The sequence below is a fragment of the Tursiops truncatus genome, chromosome 2 (assembly GCF_011762595.2).
Source record: "Tursiops truncatus isolate mTurTru1 chromosome 2, mTurTru1.mat.Y, whole genome shotgun sequence".
NCBI classification, from domain to species: Eukaryota; Metazoa; Chordata; class Mammalia; order Artiodactyla; family Delphinidae; genus Tursiops; species Tursiops truncatus.
Window position 1 is genome coordinate 174608216 of NC_047035.1, and position 21200 is coordinate 174629415.

Below are 21200 nucleotides of genomic sequence, written 5' to 3' on the forward strand. Positions count from 1 at the left end.
CCTGATACCAAAACCAGACAAAGATGTCACAAAGAAAGAAAACTACAGGCCAATATCACTGATGAACATAGATGTAAAAATCCTCAACAAAATACCAGCAAACAGAATCCAACAGCATATTAAAAGTACCATACACCATGATTAAGTGGGGTTTATCCCCGGAATGCAAGGATTCTTCAGTATAGGCAAATCAATCAATGTGATAAACCATATTAACAAATTGAAGGAGAAAAACCATATTATCATCTCAATAGATGCAGAAAAAGCTTTTGAAAAAATTCGACACCCATTTATGATAAAAATCCTCCAGAAAGTAGGCATAGAGGGAACCTACCTCAACATAATAAAGGCCATATATGACAAACCCACAGCCAATATTGTTGTCAATTGTGAAAAACTGAAAACACTTCCTCTATGATCAGGAACAAGACAAGGATATCCACTCTCACCACTGTTATTCAACATAGTTTTAGAAGTTTTAGCCACAGCAATCAGAGAAGAAAAAGAAATAAAAGGAATCCAAATCTGAAAAGAGGTAAGTTGTCACTGTTTGCAGATAACATGATACTATACATAGAGAATCCTAAAGATGCTACCAGAAAAATACTAGAGCTAATCAATGAATTTGGTAAAGTTGCAGGATACAAAATTAATTCACAGAAATCTCTTGCATTCCTATACAGTAATGATGAAAAATCTGAAAGAGAAATTAGAGAAACATTTCCATTTACCACTGCAACGAAAAGAATAAAATACCTAGGAATAAATCTACCTAAGGAGACAAAAGACCTGTATGCAGAAAACTATAAGACACTGATGAAAGAAATTAAAGATGGTACAAACAGATGGAGAGATATACCATGTTCTTGGATTGGAAGAATCAACATTGTGAAAATGACTGTACTACCCAAAGCCATCTATAGATTCAATGCAATCTCTATCAAACTACCACTGGCATTTTTCACAGAACTAGAACAAACAATTTCACAATTTGTATGGAAACACAAAAGACCCCAAATAGCCAGAGCAATCTTGAGAAAGAAAAACGGAGCTGGAAGAATCAGGCTCCCGGACTTCAGATTATACTACAAAGCTACAATAATCAAGACAGTATGGTACTGGCACAAAAACAGAAATACAGATCAATGCAACAGGATAGAAAGCCCAGAGATAAATCCACACACCTATGTTCACCTTTTTTTTTTTTTTTTTTTTTTGCGGTATGCGGGCCTCTCACTGTTGTGGCCGCTCCCACTGCGAAGCACAGGCTCTGGACGCGCAGGCCCAGCGGCCACAGCTCACGGGCCTACCCGCTCCGCGACATGTGGGATCTTCCTGGACCGGGACATGAACCCGTGTCTCCTGAATCGGCAGGTGGACTCTCAACCACTGCGCCACCAGGGAAGCCCCTTGTCACCTTATTTTTGATAAATGAGGCAAGAATATACAATGGAGAAAAGACAGCCTCTTCAATAAGTGGTGCTGGGAAAACTGGACAGCTACATATGAAAGAATAAAATTAGAACACTCTCTAACACCATACACAAAAATAAACTCAAAATGGGATTAAAGACCTAAATGTAAGACCAGACACTATAAAACTCTTAGAGGAAAACATAGGCAGAACACTGTATGACATAAATCACAGCAAGATCCTTTTTGACCCACCTCCTAGAGAAATGAAAACAAAAACAAAAATAAACACATGGGACCTTATGAAACTTAAAAGCTTTTGCACAGCAAAGGAAAATATAAACAAGACGAAAAGACAACCGTCAGAATGGGAAAAAATATTTACAAATGAAGCAACTGACAAAGGATTAATCTCCAAAATTTACAAGCAGCTCATGCAGCTCAATATCAAAAAAACAAACAACCCAATCCAAAACTGGGCAGAAGACCTAAATAGACATTTCTCCAAAGAAGACATACAGATTGCCAACAAACACATGAAAGGATGCTCAACATCACTAATCATTAGAGAAATGCAGATCAAAACTACAATGAGGTATCACCTCACACCAGTCAGAATAGCCATCATCAAAAATTCTACAAACAATAAATGCTGGAGAGGGTGTGGAGAAAAGGGAACCCTCTTGCACTGTTGGTGGGAATGGAAATTGATACAGCCACTATGGAGAACATTATGGAGGTTCCTTTAAAAAATCTAAAAATAGAACTACCATATGACCAAGCAATCCCACTACTGGGCAGATACCCTGAGAAAACCATAATTCAAAAAGAGTCATGTACCACAATGTTCATTGCAGCTCTATTTACAATAGCCAGGACATGGAAGCAACCTATGTGTCCATCAATGGATAAAGAAGATGTGGCACATATATACAATGGAATATTACTCAGCCATAAAAAGAAACACAATTGAGTTATTTGTAGAGACGTGGATGGACCTAGAGTCTGTCATACAGAGTGAAGTAAGTCAGAAAGAGAAAAACATATGCTAACACATATATATGGAATCCAAAAAAAAAAAAAAAAAAGAAAAAGGTTCTGAAGAACCTAGCAGCAGGACATGAATAAAGACGCAGATGTTGAGAATGGAGTTGAGGACACAGGGAGGGGAAAGGTAAGCTGGGAGAAAGTGAGAGAGTGGCGTGGACATACATACACTACCAAATGTAAAACAGATAGCTAGTGGGAAGCAGCCACGTAGCACAGGGAGATCACCTCGGTGCTTTGTGACCATCTAGAGGGGTGGGATAGGGAGGGTGGGAGGGAGGGAGACTCAAGAGGGAGGGGATACGGGGATATGTGTATATGTATAGCTGATTCACTTTGTTATATAGCAGAAACTAACACACCATTGTACTCCAATAAAGATATTAGAAAAAAATTAGCGAACTAGAAATAATAGGGAAATTCCTTGAAGAAACATTTGCATTTGATATTATTATCTACATAAGCAAATTAAGAGACCATCTAGGCAAGCTGATTTTTTTTAAATTATGGATACAAAGTCAAATAAAATTAGTGTATTTGAACACCACGAACAATAAGTTAGAAAATGTAGTTTTAATGTCTTACTCCAAGTAGCTAACAAAAAATAACATTCCATAGAATAAATCTAACAAAAGATCTGTAAATGCTTTATGAGAACAAATTTCATACTTTATTGAAGGATATAAAGGAAGACCAGTTGGAGAGGTATACCACGTTCATGGATGGGAAAATGCACTATAATAAAGATGCAAATGTTGAAGGTTAATCTATACAATCAATATAATTTCAAAGATTTTTGTTCATAAAACTTGACAAACAGACCCTTATATTCACAAAGAAATGTTGAAGCCCAGAATAGGCAAGACAATTTTGAATAAGAACAGGGATGAAACACCTATAAGATGTGAAGACTGGTTATAAAACTTAATAAAAAAGTTGATTTGGTGAAGAAAGAGATAATTAGAAAAATGTAAAAAATAATTACAAAACCAATCCAGAATATGACAGACTATATTCACAATGAATAAAGCTAGAATACATAAAAAGCTCTTAAAAATAGGGAAAATACAAAACTGAGTAGAAAAATGGCAACAGCAATTTACACTAGAGGGAACACAAAATAACTATAAATATTTGGAAAATGTGCTTAGGGAACTGCAGGGTTTTTTTGTTTTTTTTTTTTTTAAGCCGTATCATCAAACTCTCTAAGTTTTTGTAGCGATGTGGAAATTTTGGATTTTTGTATTTCTGGTAGGAGGGAAAGTTTTTACAATCACTTGGCAAAGGAATTTGGAGGTATCTGCTGCATTGCATTGATTCTAAGATGCTTCTCCCTGATCTCCACCCCCTACCCCCATACACACACATTTTAACATTTCTGAAATGCAGATCCATTTTACAATTGTTGGTGTCTTAAGATTTTGAATGATAGCATTTTGGGTACAACTTACATTAAATGTCCTCTCAGTTTTAATAAAATATGTAATAAAGTTGAAAAAAAGGATATATATAAAGTATATAAAGCTATAAGTAGATAATAAGAATGTAATGAAGAAGATATTCATAGGACATTAGCAAGATGGCAGACTAGGAGGTCTCAATCCTAGAACCCCCAAAAAACAACTACTAAAGTTTTTATCTTTGAGGTGTTCTTCGTCCTGTATAGCTTGTGTCCTACGAATCACTGTTTTGCTTTCTTCGATGTAACAGGCTTCTCTCAGATATCTTGTGTACTATTTTCCTACTGCTGCACAAATTACCACAAATGTAGTGGCTTAAGACACCACAGATTTCTTAACTTACAGTTCCATCGTCAAAGACAGCAGTGCAGTATCTTCAAATACTTCTCCACCTGACCTCTGAATCCCTCATCACATCTTTCTTCCTCCTACTGACCCTTATGATTACATTGCGGCCACTTGGAAAATCCAGAATAATCTCAGGGCCTTTAACTTAATCACACCCACAAAGTCCCTTTAGCCATGTAAAGTGACATGTTCAGTTTCTGGGATTAGAACATAGACATAGTTGGGGCCTTTATTCAGAGCACAGCTATAACCTTTGATTGTTTACTGATGAGGATGATTACTCATATCAATCTTCATCCTTTGACTCCAGTCCTGAACAAAGATATTTACACTGTAAAGTGAATAAACAATAATTTAACTTTCACAAGGGAGGTTTTCCCTAATGTATTGATTTTCTATTACTGCATAACAAACTCCCACGAACTTAGCAGCTTAAAACAATATACATTGATTTTCTCAGTTTCTGTGGCTTGAGTCAGAAATCGATTTAACTGGTCCTCTTCTCAGTCTTAGAGTGCTAAAATCGATGTGTTGGCCAAGGTGTCATCTCACCTATGCTCAGGATGCTCTTAAAAGCCCCGACATTTGTTTATTATCTCACAGTTTCCTTGTGGCTGGGAACAAGGCCCCTGATTGCTTGCTGGCTGTTGGTGGGGACGGCTCTCAGCTCTTAGAAGCCACCCTCAGGTTCCAGCCACGTGGCCATGCACAATGAGACAGCTTACTTCTTCGAAGCCAGCAGAAATGTCTCTCTCCAGTCGGCTAGGAGTCATATCAGGTAATAATCACAGAACGATTCAACCATCACCTTCGCCATGTAACACAACCCAATCAAGGGACTGACTCACAGGTCTGATCACACTCAAGGAGAGGGGGTTACACAGGGGTGTCCTCCAGAGGGTGGGAATCTTGGGGCCATCATAGAACCCTGCCTACAACACCATGCATTAATTTTGAATCCTTCTTTTAGAAAAAGAAGTTAAAAATTTTTAAATGGAAGCTGAGCTCTTAAATTTTTCCTAGTACTATTTTTATTTCTTAATACCTTTAAAATCATGGGCTAAGAATGGGGGTGGGATAAGGGAAAGAAAGCAATGTTTATCGATTACCGAATATGTGCCAGGCACTGTGCCAGGTCCTATACTTACTCCATATCAGAGAAAAGACCTGCACTGAAACCGATGTACTGTAAGAAATGTGACCAGATCAAATATTAAGAGTGTTCTTAAGGCTTTTTTTTTTTTTCGGTACGCGGGGCTCTCACTGTTGTGGCCTCTCCCGCTGCGGAGCACAGGCTCCGGACGCACAGGCTCAGCGGCCATGGCTCACGGGCCCAGCCGCTCCGCGGCATGTGGGATCTTCCCGGACCGGGGCACGAACCCGTGTCCCCTACATCGTCAGGCGGACTCTCAACCACTGTGCCACCAGAGAAGCCCTCTTAAGGCTTTTAACTACAGATAAGAAAATCAGACAATCATAACAAATGCCATTAAATTGATAGGCTAAAACTAGTATTTCAAAATTTTCCTAAATATGTGACCGGGTATGCTTTTGATGGTCTTGGATAACAAATACTCCACATTTTCCAGTGCAATGAACTTTTTATTTTTAAAGCAAAACAGATTTCATTGCACAGAATTTAAAACATACCATAGCTTATGTAACTAAATTTAATGGCCTAAAATATTTTCTCCTAAATCACGCTGCACATATTTTACTAATCTATGAATAAAATTTATTCCAGGATGGTACTGTACGTATTTAATCATAGTCAAATCTTTCTTCATCTAAAGATCAAATATAGCTAATATTGCTTAGAAAACGGAAACTACAGAGGGCTTTAGAATTAAGAAACATTTTAAACCACATTTAAATTCAAATACTACTTAACACAATTTTCACCCTGAAGCGTCGAGAAGTTTGAAGTACTGGCTTTGTTCAGAGCAACCAAGATAAAAACACCGAATTATTTTGCTTTTCAAAATGATTTTATTAAATATTTAGACTTGAGTTAACGTTTCTGGCAATATGGCAATGCTAGAAGACAAGTATCAAATTATAATTTGAAAACTAACTCAAAATTATGATAGCTATTTTTAATTGCTACCTCTCTGTTACCTAAACAAATATAGGCTGATAATATAGCCGAAAAACTACAAATATGAAATAGCTAAATATTAGAAAAATAACTTATAGAAAAGAAACACGAGTTATTTCACTGATGTAAAAATGCACTAAAATCTTGCGTTCATAAATAAGATACTCTAACAACATATGCCTAAAATTCAAAAGGGAACTCTATTATAAATCATAAAATTTCCAAGGGGTTTTTGGCCTAAAATGCTTTCATTCTTGGTCTCAGCCCAGATAAATATTTTGGAAAACTGGAAGAAAAATTGTATTTCACAGTTGTTTGAGGTGTCTGAACATGGTTGGAAAAAGAAGATATTTTCCCCATTCTTATTTGGGCACTTTGCCACTCATTCACACGTGGCATAAATTTAAACTTTCAAATGGCATGGACAAAATCCTCTATGAGGAAATCACAATCCAGAAGTAAAAGCTGGAAATTTCTGATTTCTGAAGCCGAGCACAGAACAACACCTGCAGAACCTTGTTTCCTCAAGGGTGAACTAGGCTTTCACTTCAGCCAGGTGTCCGCACTGCTAGGTAAAGCCCAACTCAAGGCTTTTCGGCAACTGAGACATCATGTGAAAGCCCCTTAGAAGGAAGTAAACTAAATGAACAGTATACGTCATTCCTATAAAATTAAAAAAAAAATATGTATATGTATATATATATATATATATATATATATATATATATATATATATACACACACACATATGGGATCAGAAGCTGGACTCAAAAAGAACTCAGTGGCTTCCAGTAATGGCAGTCTAGGCAGTACATACCAACTCTCTCTCTCTCTCAGCTGTCTTTGCAGCTGGGCAAGACAAAAAGCAGTTGCTTGAAAGCATCCAAATGCTATCAAGGCAGTGAAAACCTCCAGGACTGCCGAGACGCAGACCTACACTAGGTGAGCCTAGCACGTGGGACTGCTTTCCCCACAGGGACGCCTGCGGATGAGGCAATCAGAGCTGAGCAGGGCTTTCAGAAGGATCGCAGGGAAAGGGAGCTCAGGACCTAACGAGGAGAAGGGGCCCCGCTGAGCCCTCCTGGCTTTGGGCGAGGCTAGAATCTGGAACTGAATCCAAATTCAAAATCTTAAGCCCCTTCTGGACCACAGTGATCCAGGATCATAAGTACTCCCACCCACCTTCCAGAAGCAAAAATAAATCCATTCTGAAGGGAAATCAACATCACCCTCCCTCAAGTAATCTATTTTCCACATACAATGTCAACACACAAAACACCACCAGTCAGGCATCCTAGAATAGAAGTCAGCATCATGAAACACAGAAGCAGACCAGATAATCAATCAACTTATCAGACAGACTTTATAAGAAAATCAAAGACGAGACTCAGAATTCTGTCAGAAAATTAGAAAAAATAATTTCAAATACCAGATAGAAATCCTAGAACTGAAAAAACAAAAATAAAAACCCTACTGGAATTGAGAACTGAATGAATGGGTTTAAAAAATTAGACATCTCTAAAGAAAAAAACTGATGAGCTGTAATACAGATTAGAAATACCCACGATGAAGAGACAAAGATAGGAAAAAAACAGGAAAGAACATGACTGAAAGTTTTCTAAATCTGATAAATATTCTTATGTCACTAATGTTGAACAACTGCACAGCACAGAATCGTTTGCGCCAACAAAATCAGCACCGTCCGTGTTGTGGGAAACTCCCTAAGACAGGTAACCCCGCACCTTCAATATATCGCAAAAGAAAAAGAGACGAAGTGTAAACCTAAGAATTCAAGAGACTTCAGAAACAGGCCAACCAATCACAACATGGGGACCGTAACTGGATCACAATTCAAACAAACAGTCTTGGGAAAAAACAACTGTGACATCCATAAGACAATGGAAACTTGAACTCTAAGTAGATATGAAGATACTAGAGAATTATTGTTTTGTTTGTTCTTCTTAGGTTTAATAATGATTTGTGATTATGTTAGAAAAAAGCTCTTATCTTTTGCCAGTAACTGACATATTTACAGATAAAATGATAGAATGACTGAAATATACTTAAAATAATACAGATTGGGTAAGTAAATGGGTTATATATTAAAGCAAATTTGCCACGAGTTAATTATTGAAACAGGTGATGGATTTATGCAAGTTCATTATACTTTTCAGTTTACTTTTGCCTGGGTTCAAAATTCTCCATAATAATAATGTTTTATATAATTATCTGTAAGCTTGACCATCTTTATTACTTGTCAATTTTAACTGCTTCTATGATATAGCTTTGTTCTGCCTATTTCTTACACATTTGTGGAGCTCATTATTAGAAAAATTGGCCCTTTTTCCATTAGGATCAGACTTTTGGTTACGGCTGTTTTGTGGCATAGCTTTCCATTTTAAAGTAGTCAAATTTATCAATATATTCTTTTATAAATGCACGTCATCCTTGAAAAGGCACCCTTCCCTATCCCAAGTTCATAATATTCATCCAGGGTTTCTTTAGGACTTTATGATTTCACTTTCTTCCCCTCCACATTTAAATTCCAACCCACCTGGAGTTTATTTGGGTATTAGAGTGAGACTAGGATCAAACTATTTTTTTTCCAATAGCTACCAGTTGTCCCAACACTATTGAATAATCCATCTTTCTATTGATTTGAAATGTTGCCCTTTATCATATCACTGTAAATTCCCTTATATATCGAGTATATTTCTGTTACTGTTCCATTGGTTTGTCTATCTCAAACCAGTAGTATTATTTTAATTACCGTGCCTTATATTTTAATGTTATTTGTTGAATTTTTAAAAATTTTTTCTCCTATTTTTGTATGTTTATTCTTCCTCATACACTTCCAATGACTTTCAAGTTTCTTTAAAAAATTCTTAAAGAATTTTAATTGACTGCATCATCATTAATTGATACGTAGGCAAAACTGTTACCCTTACACTAAGCCTTTCTATCCAAGAACAGAAATCATTTTTCTGGCAATTCAAACCTTCCGTCTCTAGGTATGTCTCAGTTTAGAGGGTCTGGTACATAGCAATCACGGGTAAATGTTTACTGAATGAATGACTCTGTTGTACCAGTATTTGGGGGATCAAGTGTCATTAGTAGAGAAGTTTGAAAACTTTCAGAAGTCAGTGGAGTTTATAAACAGAAGACATTTTGATGTTACAGAAAAGAATCCAGTGCTTTGTACTAATTAGAACCTTCAACTGGTATATGTTTTGTACACCTGATATTTAGAATGACCTTAAGCTCTGCACAGTTTCAAGGTATCTTTAGAACTGCAATAAACACATATAATTTAATGTTAATTTACCATAAAAGGTACTTTGACTCCTATTCCTCTGAAAATTGATGGTTTACATGGGTACACAGAAGAGGGAAAACAGTGGGTTGGGAAACTAGCTAATACATTATTGTATTAAGTTAGAAGAGAGGTAATGACATAAACTAAGCTAATGGCAACAGAAATAGAGAGATTAATTAAACAAGGTGAAAAAAAAAAGGAGTCTAAAAGGATCCCAGAGTCTGAGCTATGGTGGCAGAGAATAATGATACCAACAACAGAAATGAGCCAATTATGAGGTTAGCCAGTTTTGAGGAAGAAAATAATTTTAATTTAAAACAGGTTGAGGGACTTTCCAGGTGGTCCAGTGGTTAAGAATCCGCCTTCCAATGCAGGGGACATGCGTTCGATCCCTGGTTGGGGAACTAAGATCCCACATGCCATGGAACAACTAAGCCTGCGCACTCTGGAGCCCGCACATCTCAACTACTGAGCCCGTGCACCACAACTAGAGAGAATCCTGCAACGAACAGCCCGCGTGCCGCAATGAAGACCCAGCACAGCCTAAATAAATAAATAAATAAATAAAACAGGTTGAATTGGAAGTAAAGCACAAAGTCCAGTGCACAATAATGATGAAGTTCTAGAGGTGGAACTAAAATAATCATTTGACAGTCCTATGTCCAGAGATGAGGATGAAGCTCTGGAAATCAGTGTTATATGAAAAATGTGTTCATTTGAACCCATCTTACCACTTAACAACAGATAAGTGAAGTACCACTGCTCACTGTTATTCTAGTCATCACTTTTTTAAAAAAGAAAGATATCAAAATATAAAAATATTTTGATCAAATAAAAAATATACGAAAAATGCTGTAATCCTCTGTTTTAAAAATTCAATTATATAAAGCTGAAGAAGACCCCTCAGTCCTGATAACTGAGCTTTACAACCAGTGATGCCAAGAATCTAGCAGGGAAACGCCAAAGATACTTGCTTTAGGTTTGATTAGAGAACTGGGGGGAAAGGGGACATTCTCACATAAATCATAAACAAACAGTCCTTCTCAAATCACCAAAATCAACTGCTAAAGAAGAAACACAAGGTGAAGCTTGTGCTACTTTTAGACTGACAGGCGTATCTATAGAATTATAATACACATCTCACATGAAGTAAAAAAAAAAAAAAAATCAGGCTTTGAGTTTCAAATTCCACTGCAAGACATCAGCCAGCTTCATAATCCACCTTTTACTCAGTTTTTGAGACAAAGAGATGTTAATGTTATTTCACACCACTCTCCAAGACCACGTGTAAGTTTAGCAAAGATTAATTAAAACTCTAACCATTAGGCACCATTAATCTAAGCCAAGTACCAGTAACTCTGTAATAAGAAGCTTCAAGATGTATGACTTCCATTGTGCCTGACACGTTAATGAATTTGGTGACACAGAACATAACACAAACCTAATTTGTAATCTTTCATTAACTTGCTCCATTTTATTTGACGGCATCCATTGTAGTAAGTTTTCAATGTGTCATACTTCAAAAGAAACCCAGAAAATATCATTTATAATTTATATTTTTCATTATGTTGGACTTGCTCTATTCCAAATTAGGTATTTTACCATACTATGTATTCTTCACAGTGTAACATTTACTGTTTCAAATCCCATCTTTCCAATACTCTCTTTAAAACATCTCAGCACCCCATCCTAAAAGATTAGAAACTTTGCCGTGAAAAAAAAAAAAAAGTTTAAATGTATTCATCTGAAAGTAGACAGAAAAAGTGAATAATGACTTTAATCTAGTTTTGACCCCACTGAGCACTTAAAGCTGGGTGGATACACATACACACAGATAACATAAGGGATCGCATTTGAAATATAAAGAGTGTATTTTCAAAATAGTTTGTGGTGATTTATATATCCTGTATCATAGATATTTCTGATTAAAGATTCCACCTAAAATAGACATTTTCTGGGAGTTGCTCCATGGGAATTCCAGAGGAACATTGTAATGTTTATATTCGTTGGAATATGTATCCACAAGAAATTGAACTCAGCATGGAAACTAAAATAAGCCTTTCAAGTATTTAAAATAAAATTTCCAACATCATCCCAAGGTGAAAAGTGACTTCTGATCATGTTTTCATTCCTGTCCAAGTATATACTGCAAAGAATTTCTCATTAGGAAGGCTTTACATAAAATTACATACCATGACCTGATGATATTTCCTGATGATGGCTTTAAGCCACTTAAACTTTGCCTTCTTGTTAAATACTCTTCTGAGGTATATGAGAGTCAGCTCCTGGACCTGTGTGCAAAATTTAACAGCCAAATTTTATCTAACTCAATGATGGAACCTAAGGTACTCAAATTTGCTAAGAAAAAAGCAGCGGCGCTTGATAACTACTTAGTACCAACAGATTAATCATCTAAAGTACTGCTTTAACTTTTATTACTCTCGTACACAAAAACCTTCAATGCTCTACCGCTGCAAATATACTCAACCTCCTTAACTCGCTGTCCTTCACCATCTTGCTCAACCTCGACTCTCTGAGTATCACAGCCAAAACCCCACCCCAACCGGTCAGGCGGCCCGCACTCCAAACGCGCTTGGTCCTCCTGACTCCCATTTACACTGCCTTCTGCTGCCAGAATGACAATCCCTATGGCCCCTCCTTTGGTCTACAGGGATTACAGTTCCTTCAAGGCCTACCCTATTCTATTTGACGAACATCGGCCTCTTCTATCTCCGGTAGAAACAGTTGCTTCCTTGCTACAGCGTTTTGAATGTTCCCCTCCCACAACGGCTCCTGAAGGGGCTGAACCGAGACACTAGGACAGCTACTCACCAACTGAACACGGAACTCTGGAGAGTGGAGAAGAGCTGCTACCCGGACGTGCAGCGGCTGCCTGGTGGCTCTTTCTGCGGGTTTTGCTGCAGGTGTTCTCTGTGCAGGTTTAAATTATACACGTAAATGTGGCGTTTGCCTACTGTGGCAGCATTAGGCTGTAACGAATTGAATAGGGCTGTATGTCTAAGGCCAAGTGATTTCTAGGAACATGAAGTGACTTGAAACAGTCTAATTCTGGTCTCACCCTAGAGCAAAACAAAGAGCTAAGTAGTGAATGATCGATCGCAGGAAGAAAGTCCAACTGCAACTGTTTTTATCCTCTCTTCTTCTCTATGATGACTGAAGGTCTGTGAATGAGACAGATTACGCGTTGTTCTCCTAGAATGTCTGGACAATTCTCTGATTTCCTAAAAATGGATAATAACTCCACGAATTAGCCTAGTGGGCTATAAAATCAGGAATGATGTATAATGAAATCAATCTGATTCAGGTAGGCTCACATCAAAGTTACTTTCACACAGAGAATAAAACTTATTGTTCATGAGAGTTAGTGGATGAAACCCTCATAATAGCTAGAAAAGAAAAACCTTGAAAAATTTTCCTTACCTTTATTGCTGCAGTTAGTTTTAACTAAGAAATGGCAATGACAAATAACTGCTGATTATCCCCTAAGATGTAATAAAAACTATCTTTTAAAAATTTGGTAAGTGATACAATGAACTTATGAAAAAACATAATACATTTATTTGTAGTCATATGCAGTTTACTGGAATGAAAACTTCATGTTAAAAGATTAGTGTAGGGACTTGCCTGGTGGCACAGTGGTTAAGAATTCGCCTGCCAATGCAGGTGACACAGGTTCAATCCCTGGTTCGGGAAGATCCCACATGCCGCGGAGCAACTAAGCCCGGGCGCTTCAACTACTGAGCCTGCGCTCTAGAGCCTGTGCTCCGCAACAAGAGAAGCCACTGCAATGAGAAGCCCGCGCACCGCAACGAAGAGTAGCCCCCACTCGCCGCAACTAGAGAAAGCCTGTGCGCAGCAATGAAGACCAAACACAGCCAAAAGTAAATTAAAAAAATAAAAATAAAAAAAAGATCAGTGTAGATTAAAACATCCTATAATTAAACCTCATTCTGAAAAGTAAACCAGACCTAGGGTGTCAAAGTTATTCTATAAATTACAAAACAGAAAAGAAGTGCTAAGACATATGCATACTTTATGCGCTTAAATGACCATTTCAGACTTAACACCAACCAGAAAACGAAAATGTCCAATCAAATACCTGTGAACAGAAAAAAAAATCATTTCATTTAGAAACTCTTAAATATTTATGCTCTTTAAACCTCTTTTTAACTCTCAATACAGATTTCCGGCCCAACAGAATTAACCTAATTAAAAAACAAATGAAAAACGGCTTTTAATTTAAGGACACCGCCTGTATAGAAGAACACTGATGCCTGCCTGTTTGTTGGTTTCAGATGTGAAATCAAATAGCACGGCACATGGGCACAGAACTTACTTGCTTCATGACAATTCTATTAATGAGTTTCCCATAACGCCCCAAGCAGAGCTCATTATCGTTTCTGACCTAAAATTTAGATGGGAAACTATTTTGAAAACCAGTACAAATGCTACATCTGTATTCTGAGTAGCAAGAATAATAATTCTATACCACAAACATTACAAACATGTGCTAAGTGCCAGGCCCATGACCTTGCACTTTCCTATGGGCCTCGCCTAACCTTCACAGCCAGCTGGTGAAGGAGGCACTATTATCATCCCCATTTAACAGAAGAGAAAACTGGGGCCCAAAGCGGCTGAGTAATTCACCGTGAAGTCAGCTGGCTCAAGTGTGTATTTTCCAACTCTATATTTGCTGCATAAACTGAAAGTTACTCTACAGGGAATGTAATGGAAATAGTATTTCAATACATACCTATTCCCCACAGGGAGAAAGGAATTCTTAAAAGAGAAGTGAAGGAATATTGGCAATACCACATACTAGTAGAAAAAGGATTTTATTTTTGAAAACAGAAAAATTAACTAAGTAATATTTTTAAATACAGCGCACTAGTATTTTCATATATTTGGCTTAGAATACCTAGAATGTAGTAACTGAAGTGTCTGCATTCATCTGTTTTAAAAACATGAACATTTTTGGAAATCAGTACCCATCTGTTTTTATTTATATGTGAATACGAGTACTTTGAAGAATACAAAAATAAAGAGTACTATCAAATTCTGCAACTTTATTGTATTCATTGCCTACGTATGTACATACCTAGAAGTCCTTCTAAATGATTTACACCCAGAGACTGATGCGGATTTCAACAATGGTTTGATTGTAAAACTAATTTTTCCCACTTGCTTTGTATATTTTAACTGAAGTATATTCCAATCTTCTTTCACCTGTTCCCATGGCTGGCGTTTTAATACAGTGCCACTGGCTTTCAGACTGAAAACATCGCAGAATGTCAGACCAGTTTAAGGGGCCCAATGAGAAGATCATGAAAACAGAGACATCGGATGAAAGTGTGATCTGCCAGAATTTCACACCATTCTTCCAGGCAGTCCAGGGATTATCTTAGAGGCTAAAACCAGTTCTGAAAGCGAAGGAGCAGCCATCATGCCTGCGTACTAACTGCTCTTTACCCATTGGTGGCTGTGGAATTTTCTGTACTCTCACTTTTTATGGATTCCAACAAGTTTTTAATTCTTTCACTTGCAGGCTTCTTTTTCTTCTTGGCAAGAGACATACTATTTGCTACAGAAGGTAGCAGCAGGGCTGCCAGCCCCCAGGGCTGATTATTTGATGGCGAAAGGCGATCTTTATCTTCCTGATGTAAAATCCAGGCACTTTCTCTGGCCAGATCTACAAATTTTTGCAGCTGACTTTGACTTACATTTTTGCTAATGTTGAGAGAAGTTTCAAAAGGATTCTGAATGTGCAGTGGAGAAGATTCAGGTTTGTTTTGTTCCCTTCCCTACAGATAATTACAAGGAAGACAAAGATGTATAAATATATGAAGGGCTCAGATATAAAAACTGTTTGGTTTAATAAAATGTCAAAAATGCATAAAATACCAGCATTAACTTTACAGAGTAAAGAGTTTCTTCCCCAAGGGGAGTGGGTATATATCCATGTTATGAGTTAGTGTATATGTGTGTGTGTACTTCTGACTGATTTTTTCCACTGTAGTTTTATGAATATTCTTTAGAGAAAAGTAAATTAGGTTTATGAGCTACGGATGATGATGTCACTGCTCTGATGAGAGGTATCTGGGCTGAGTCAACCAATAAAAGTATTTTTAAAATAACATAATATTTACCTAACAGAATAGAGCTGGGAAAGAAAAAAAATATGAAAAAGAAAAATGGCAGAAAACAAGATACAGTTACGTTTGAAACTTGCTAAAAACATACTTATTACAGTGGGAATAGAAGCACACAAAATCAGAAGCCTTAAATTAAATATAGTAATTAATGTTGCACAAATATGAAATGAGAAAGGAAGAGAAGGAACAAAGGATTATTCATTTAAAAACACTAGACGTTTCCCATCTACATTCCTAAAGATCCAACTTAAATAAGGCTCTGCCAGGTAAGACACAGAAATAAAAAGAAAAGCTAGAGCTCGAGTCACACAAACATCAGTGATCCACTAGCCTATATAATCGTTTCCTCTTGCAAATGACACCACATATATGACTCAGACACTGCAAAACCAGCAGTCAGGTCTCCAACGCGAGCAGCCCGTTAATTCCCTAACTCCTCTCAAGCCGCTGCCCCGCAGGGTCCTGCCTGACCACCATCCCCGAACCTTAAGGGGTAAGGGTGCAGAAAGGGTGAAGAACTCCCTATGCTCCGTGCCTTCTTCCTTCTAGACTGCAGTCCAGAGCGCTGTGCCTCTACCCTCTCCCAACCCCACACTTTCTTTCTTTTTTATTTGTTAAAAACAAGATCTCCATGAGCAGGATAAGGGTTAGGGAAGAATGAAAAAAGGAGAGTTGAAGAAACAAAAACAATATCTGAGTATGTGCTTTATGAAGCCCGTCTTCTAAGGGCTGTAACCAGATACCTACATGCTGAGCAGAACAGACCCGGAGCGCCATCTCGAGTATTTCCCACGTGCAAACAAGTTTTGCTCAGGGTTTACTCTGATAGATTCTCTTTAGGGAAAATGTCTGTCATTCCAGCTACTCAGATGAACCCAAATCGTAATTCACTTGCCTAAGTAATTTAAACCCTAAGGGTTCAAACTGAGGGAATCACTCACATCTATCTTTGGGACTAGGTATTCTGTTTCTTTCATAGAAACCCAAATCCAGTTTAAAGAGAACTATATGTAAAATCATGCTTTCTAAAAAACTTTCAAAATATATTCCACATTTTGAAGGACACAGTATTAGTAGTAAGTGACACAAAGTTACTTGGCCACGTGACAAAGGCAGAAGTTGAAAAGAGCTGGCCTTTGCTCCTCCAGACACTAGATGACTGATCTTAGCCAAGTCATGTAGCTCCACTAAGGTACCAGCTTTCTTATTACCGTCTATCACCATAGAGGTGACATGCAATGACATTTGTTACAGTGCTCTGAAAACTAAACTCGTTAAATCTTAGTGCAGTAGAAGACCATGTAGCTAATAACCAAACATTGAAACAGTATTTACCTGTCGAATATTAATGGAATTTTTATTGAACGCGAAATTTCCAAAATATTCAAAAAATTCTTTCAGTAGTAATTCTGTAAGAAAATAAAACAAGGAAAATAATAAAAAAGTCTGTTTCAGTCCAAAAGGAACAAAGAGCAAGAAAACACCTACCTAGTGTTTCTGCGTTTCCTGAAGGTTTAATTCTATTGAAGTCGCGAACAAATGTACAGTTGTGGCCTTCTATTATACACTTATCTTCTGCATCTTAAATAAACAGGAATGAAAAATATTTAACATTCTGTTTCAAAGATATTCCCTATTTCAGAAATCTATAATCACATAAATCAAAGTTACAGATAAATGTGCCCTATTATTAGTCAGTGTTTTTTATATATAGTATAGACGGTTAGTAGGATTAAAACTCGATTAAAAAAAGATTTGAGAGCAATTTTACTTCGGTAAAATTAACTTCACATGTACTTTAGCACACTAGAATTGTCTATCAACACTCGATGACTCCTAATCTATCTTTTGAGGTCATCAGTTTTCTAGCTGAAAATGTAGACAGTTCCCATCTTTCACCAACTTAAATCCTGGCACTATCTTTGATCAATAATATTTAATTTCCATTTTCATTCTTATCACCCTTTTGTGCGTTTACTTTCAACAATTCATCCACGATACATACAAATTGAATGTTCTAAGAATTCTGAGAAGCTTCCAGTAATTTCTAAGATGCAGGCCTCTAGAGTGACTGGGATTCAGTACCACACATTAAACAGCACAGTGGACTTAAACATTCACCTTTCCTAACAGTATATACATCTTCAGAGGTCATCATTTCCCTAGTTATCAATAAATATACAGCTACCATGAAATCCTGCAACCATTTTAACCTACCTTCCACTGTACAACATGCAGGCAAACTCCCATTCTGGAAAGTCTAATGAGTGGCCACCTAAAAACGGCTTTCGCCTTCCCTAACTCCAAGCTGGCGCTCCAGCCTTTCTGTTCTGTGCTCCATCGGCACTTGCCCGACTGCGCTATGACTGCGTGCATGCTGTCTGCTCCCTTACCCCAGTCTGGGGCTACAGAGGCCACTGTCCAATCAAGGCAGTGATGACCTTCCCTCCCCGCTCCCATCCAGCCCATAAGAACAGAGTCCAGCGTACAGCGGGCACACAACCAAGAATCTGAATGATCGCTGATATTTGACTCTGAGTGCTTATCTAGAACAGCCAGAAAGAAATTTAGAAAGAGATAAACAAGATTCCTTCCAACTTCTGTCTCCCCTTTTTTATGATTTTGGTTATTTTTTGGTTAAGACCTGAGTTACTGACTTAAGTTGTCAAAAAGCATTCCAGATTCTACCATTAATTCTAGATTCTAAAATTAATTGCTATTAATTTTAGTAGCAAATTTTATGTACTCTACTATACAACTGAAGAACTTATATACAGTTCCACTTAGATCTACTTTTTATGGGACCTGGGCATATGTTTTATTATTTCAAATTATCAACAGTTTATATTTTTTGTGACACAGGCCAGTCACATATATTGATGCTCTTTTAGCTGCTATGTCCTTTTTTTCCCCCAGAAATGTAATTCTAATAGAAAAATGAGATCCACATTAAAGTATTTCTACATTAAAGTATTTCTAGGAATGTACACTGATGAAAAACAGACTGTGTCTATGACTGCTGGTCTTCACTAAAAGAGTTTTTAACAAAGTAGTAAAACTTAAAGGACAAAAATTATCCTCTGATTTAAGATAGGGCCATTTTTGTTTTTTCAAAATCCCCAAGGCATTCAAACCTAAGAAACAACTCAGCTGTTAAAGTCTTCCCCTTTTTTCTCTCCCTCGTTTTTCTGCTATTAAACTATCACCCAAACAACAGCTACACAGCCCAATTTAACAGCCACTAGACACATGCGGCCATTAAAATTAAAAATTCAGTTCCTCAGTCACACTAACCATATTTCAAGTGCCTGATAGCCACAGATAACAAGTGGCTGCCCTAATGTACAACATGACCACAGAAAGTTCTACTGGACAGCACTGCCACAGAGAAATGATGCTCAACCTACTCAGACGTAAGATACCCTATTACTCTGCGTTAATTCCCGCGGCAATGACTTTCTTCTTAAATGTACTGTATGAAACACTGGCAAAAATTCTTAATACGAACTTTCTCAGCTGTGGACAAAATAGCCGTGTAAGCTCCTTAATTAACTCAGAATAGAGTCCTTCCCCTTAAGTGAGCTTCAAAACTACACGAAAACAATCAGGATTATGTATTTACTAAATCTGATTTTCTTGCTTCCTTTGGAAATCTTTAGATTTTCAATGATTGGTACAGCAATTACTGTTTTTCAACATGATACATATGACAAATGAAATTCACTGAATAACATTCTCACAGACATATCCAGATTGATAAGCGTACCCACATTTGTCAGGGAACTAATATTGAACTACCATAACTCACAGTCTGCCAGAGAGATCACAACTGGCAAGAGTTGGTATATATTGATAGATTACTAGGGGCTGCAGTAGAGATGATCGTATCTATGGGGTTATATAATTATTTAGGTTCATCTTTCTGTTCGAAAGAGCCAAAATCAACACTGCACCAGCCACGTGCACTTCTAACAAACAACCTGAAGTGGACAGGCATCTAAATAAGGGACGTAACAACAGGCATCAAGTTTATATGAAAGCTGATTAATTTTTCTTTGGTAACAAATCCTTTATCATGTCCTACTCTTATAAGAAGAGTTTACTGGAATTAAACTTGAATAGCTACAATTATATAACTAACTACATTCCGCTTCTACTGTAACTATTAACAGCGCCAAGCCTTCCGGTATGCCATGGGTCAGTAGTAACTGAGAGACGCCAGCAGGTGGCAGGGGACTCCGCCCCACTCACTTGTGAGGCTAACTCTTTAATATCTGGGGGTGGGGCGGGGGTAACACACCCGGGCAGTTGCCGTTTTGCTTCCTTCTAGTCCACCAGCCAGAGTGATTTTTGAAAATGCACATCCAAGGGATCGCCTCTCAAGTACCTGGATCTAACTCTGTGAAGACTCTGAGTGGCATGGGTATATCCCCCCTTGAAAGCAGCTCTAACACCTCGTAGCTCACTCGACTCCAGAATAATTCACACTTAGATGCTGTTCCTCACACGTGTGCATCTGTAACACAGACTACTTACTGCTAATCACCCGTGCTAATCTACAGACGAGGCCAGGTCCTTCTACGCCCCCCCATCACGCCGCGCGCTCCAGTGACACTCAGCCCCTCTGGGGTAAAGATGGCAAAATAAACTCAGGCATCCACCTTTACCCCCTCCCAGAGCACCACTGAAATGACAGTAAGATGACATACAATCTTAAAGGTGGAGAAAAGAAGAGCCAAGAGCAACCAACATTTTTAAGATGAAGAACAGATGCACAAGCAGCAATGACTCAGGCAATGTGCAAACACCGGGTCCTAAACCAGCAGTAAAGAAAGCCAAGAGGAAACCAGATATCCAGGCAGAGCTCCCAATGGCTCAGGAGCTGAAGCGCCAGGCCCAGCCTGGACGCCTGACGGTGACAGAAGCACTGAGACCCTCCCCCGACCCCAGGTCTCTTCCTGACGGAAAATGTCGCGTTTACCCTGGAGACAGAAGAAAGAACCTCTAGACTGGGAGATGCAAGGCACAGCTGACGGTGGGAAAACTGTTCTAAATGCAATAAATGACACAATAAATGCCAAAGTTTCAGCATGCCAGTAGCCAGGCCTTTTCTGCCAGAGAAAAAGATCGAAAGAGTCCTTTCTGGGGAGCCTGCAGCCCCAGAGGAACGACCTGGATATGGGGACCCAAAGCCCCAGAGAACAGCCCGGCCGGGCCCTGTATCGTGTGTCACAGCCAGCAAGCCTCCCCCGGGCTCAGAGACTCAGATGAGCTTTTAGTTTCTAACTCAAACATGAGCAGAAATTCAAAGATTACCAGACACCTGAGGAAGGCCTCTAACATGA

General features: G+C 38.1%; 1 protein-coding gene and 1 long non-coding RNA gene across 2 annotated transcripts in view; both read right to left on the reverse strand.

The window, feature by feature from the left end:
• The window catches only part of LOC109549691 (uncharacterized), an 88205-nt gene extending 75697 nt beyond the window's left edge, over positions 1 to 12508 (reverse strand). Inside the window, exon 1 of the long non-coding RNA XR_012330463.1 lies at positions 11875 to 12508. This is a non-coding gene — a long non-coding RNA (uncharacterized lncRNA). The remainder of the gene's footprint in view (positions 1 to 11874) is intronic.
• Positions 12509 to 14522: 2014 nt separating this feature from the next.
• The window catches only part of MTPAP (mitochondrial poly(A) polymerase), a 28651-nt gene continuing 21973 nt past the window's right edge, over positions 14523 to 21200 (reverse strand). Inside the window, exons 7-9 of the mRNA XM_019933582.3 lie at positions 17344 to 17436; positions 17191 to 17264; positions 14523 to 15504 (exon numbers count right to left, since the gene is read on the reverse strand). Of these exons, the coding sequence (XP_019789141.2) occupies positions 15169 to 15504; positions 17191 to 17264; positions 17344 to 17436 (503 nt within the window). The 3' untranslated portion in view covers positions 14523 to 15168. The remainder of the gene's footprint in view (positions 15505 to 17190; positions 17265 to 17343; positions 17437 to 21200) is intronic.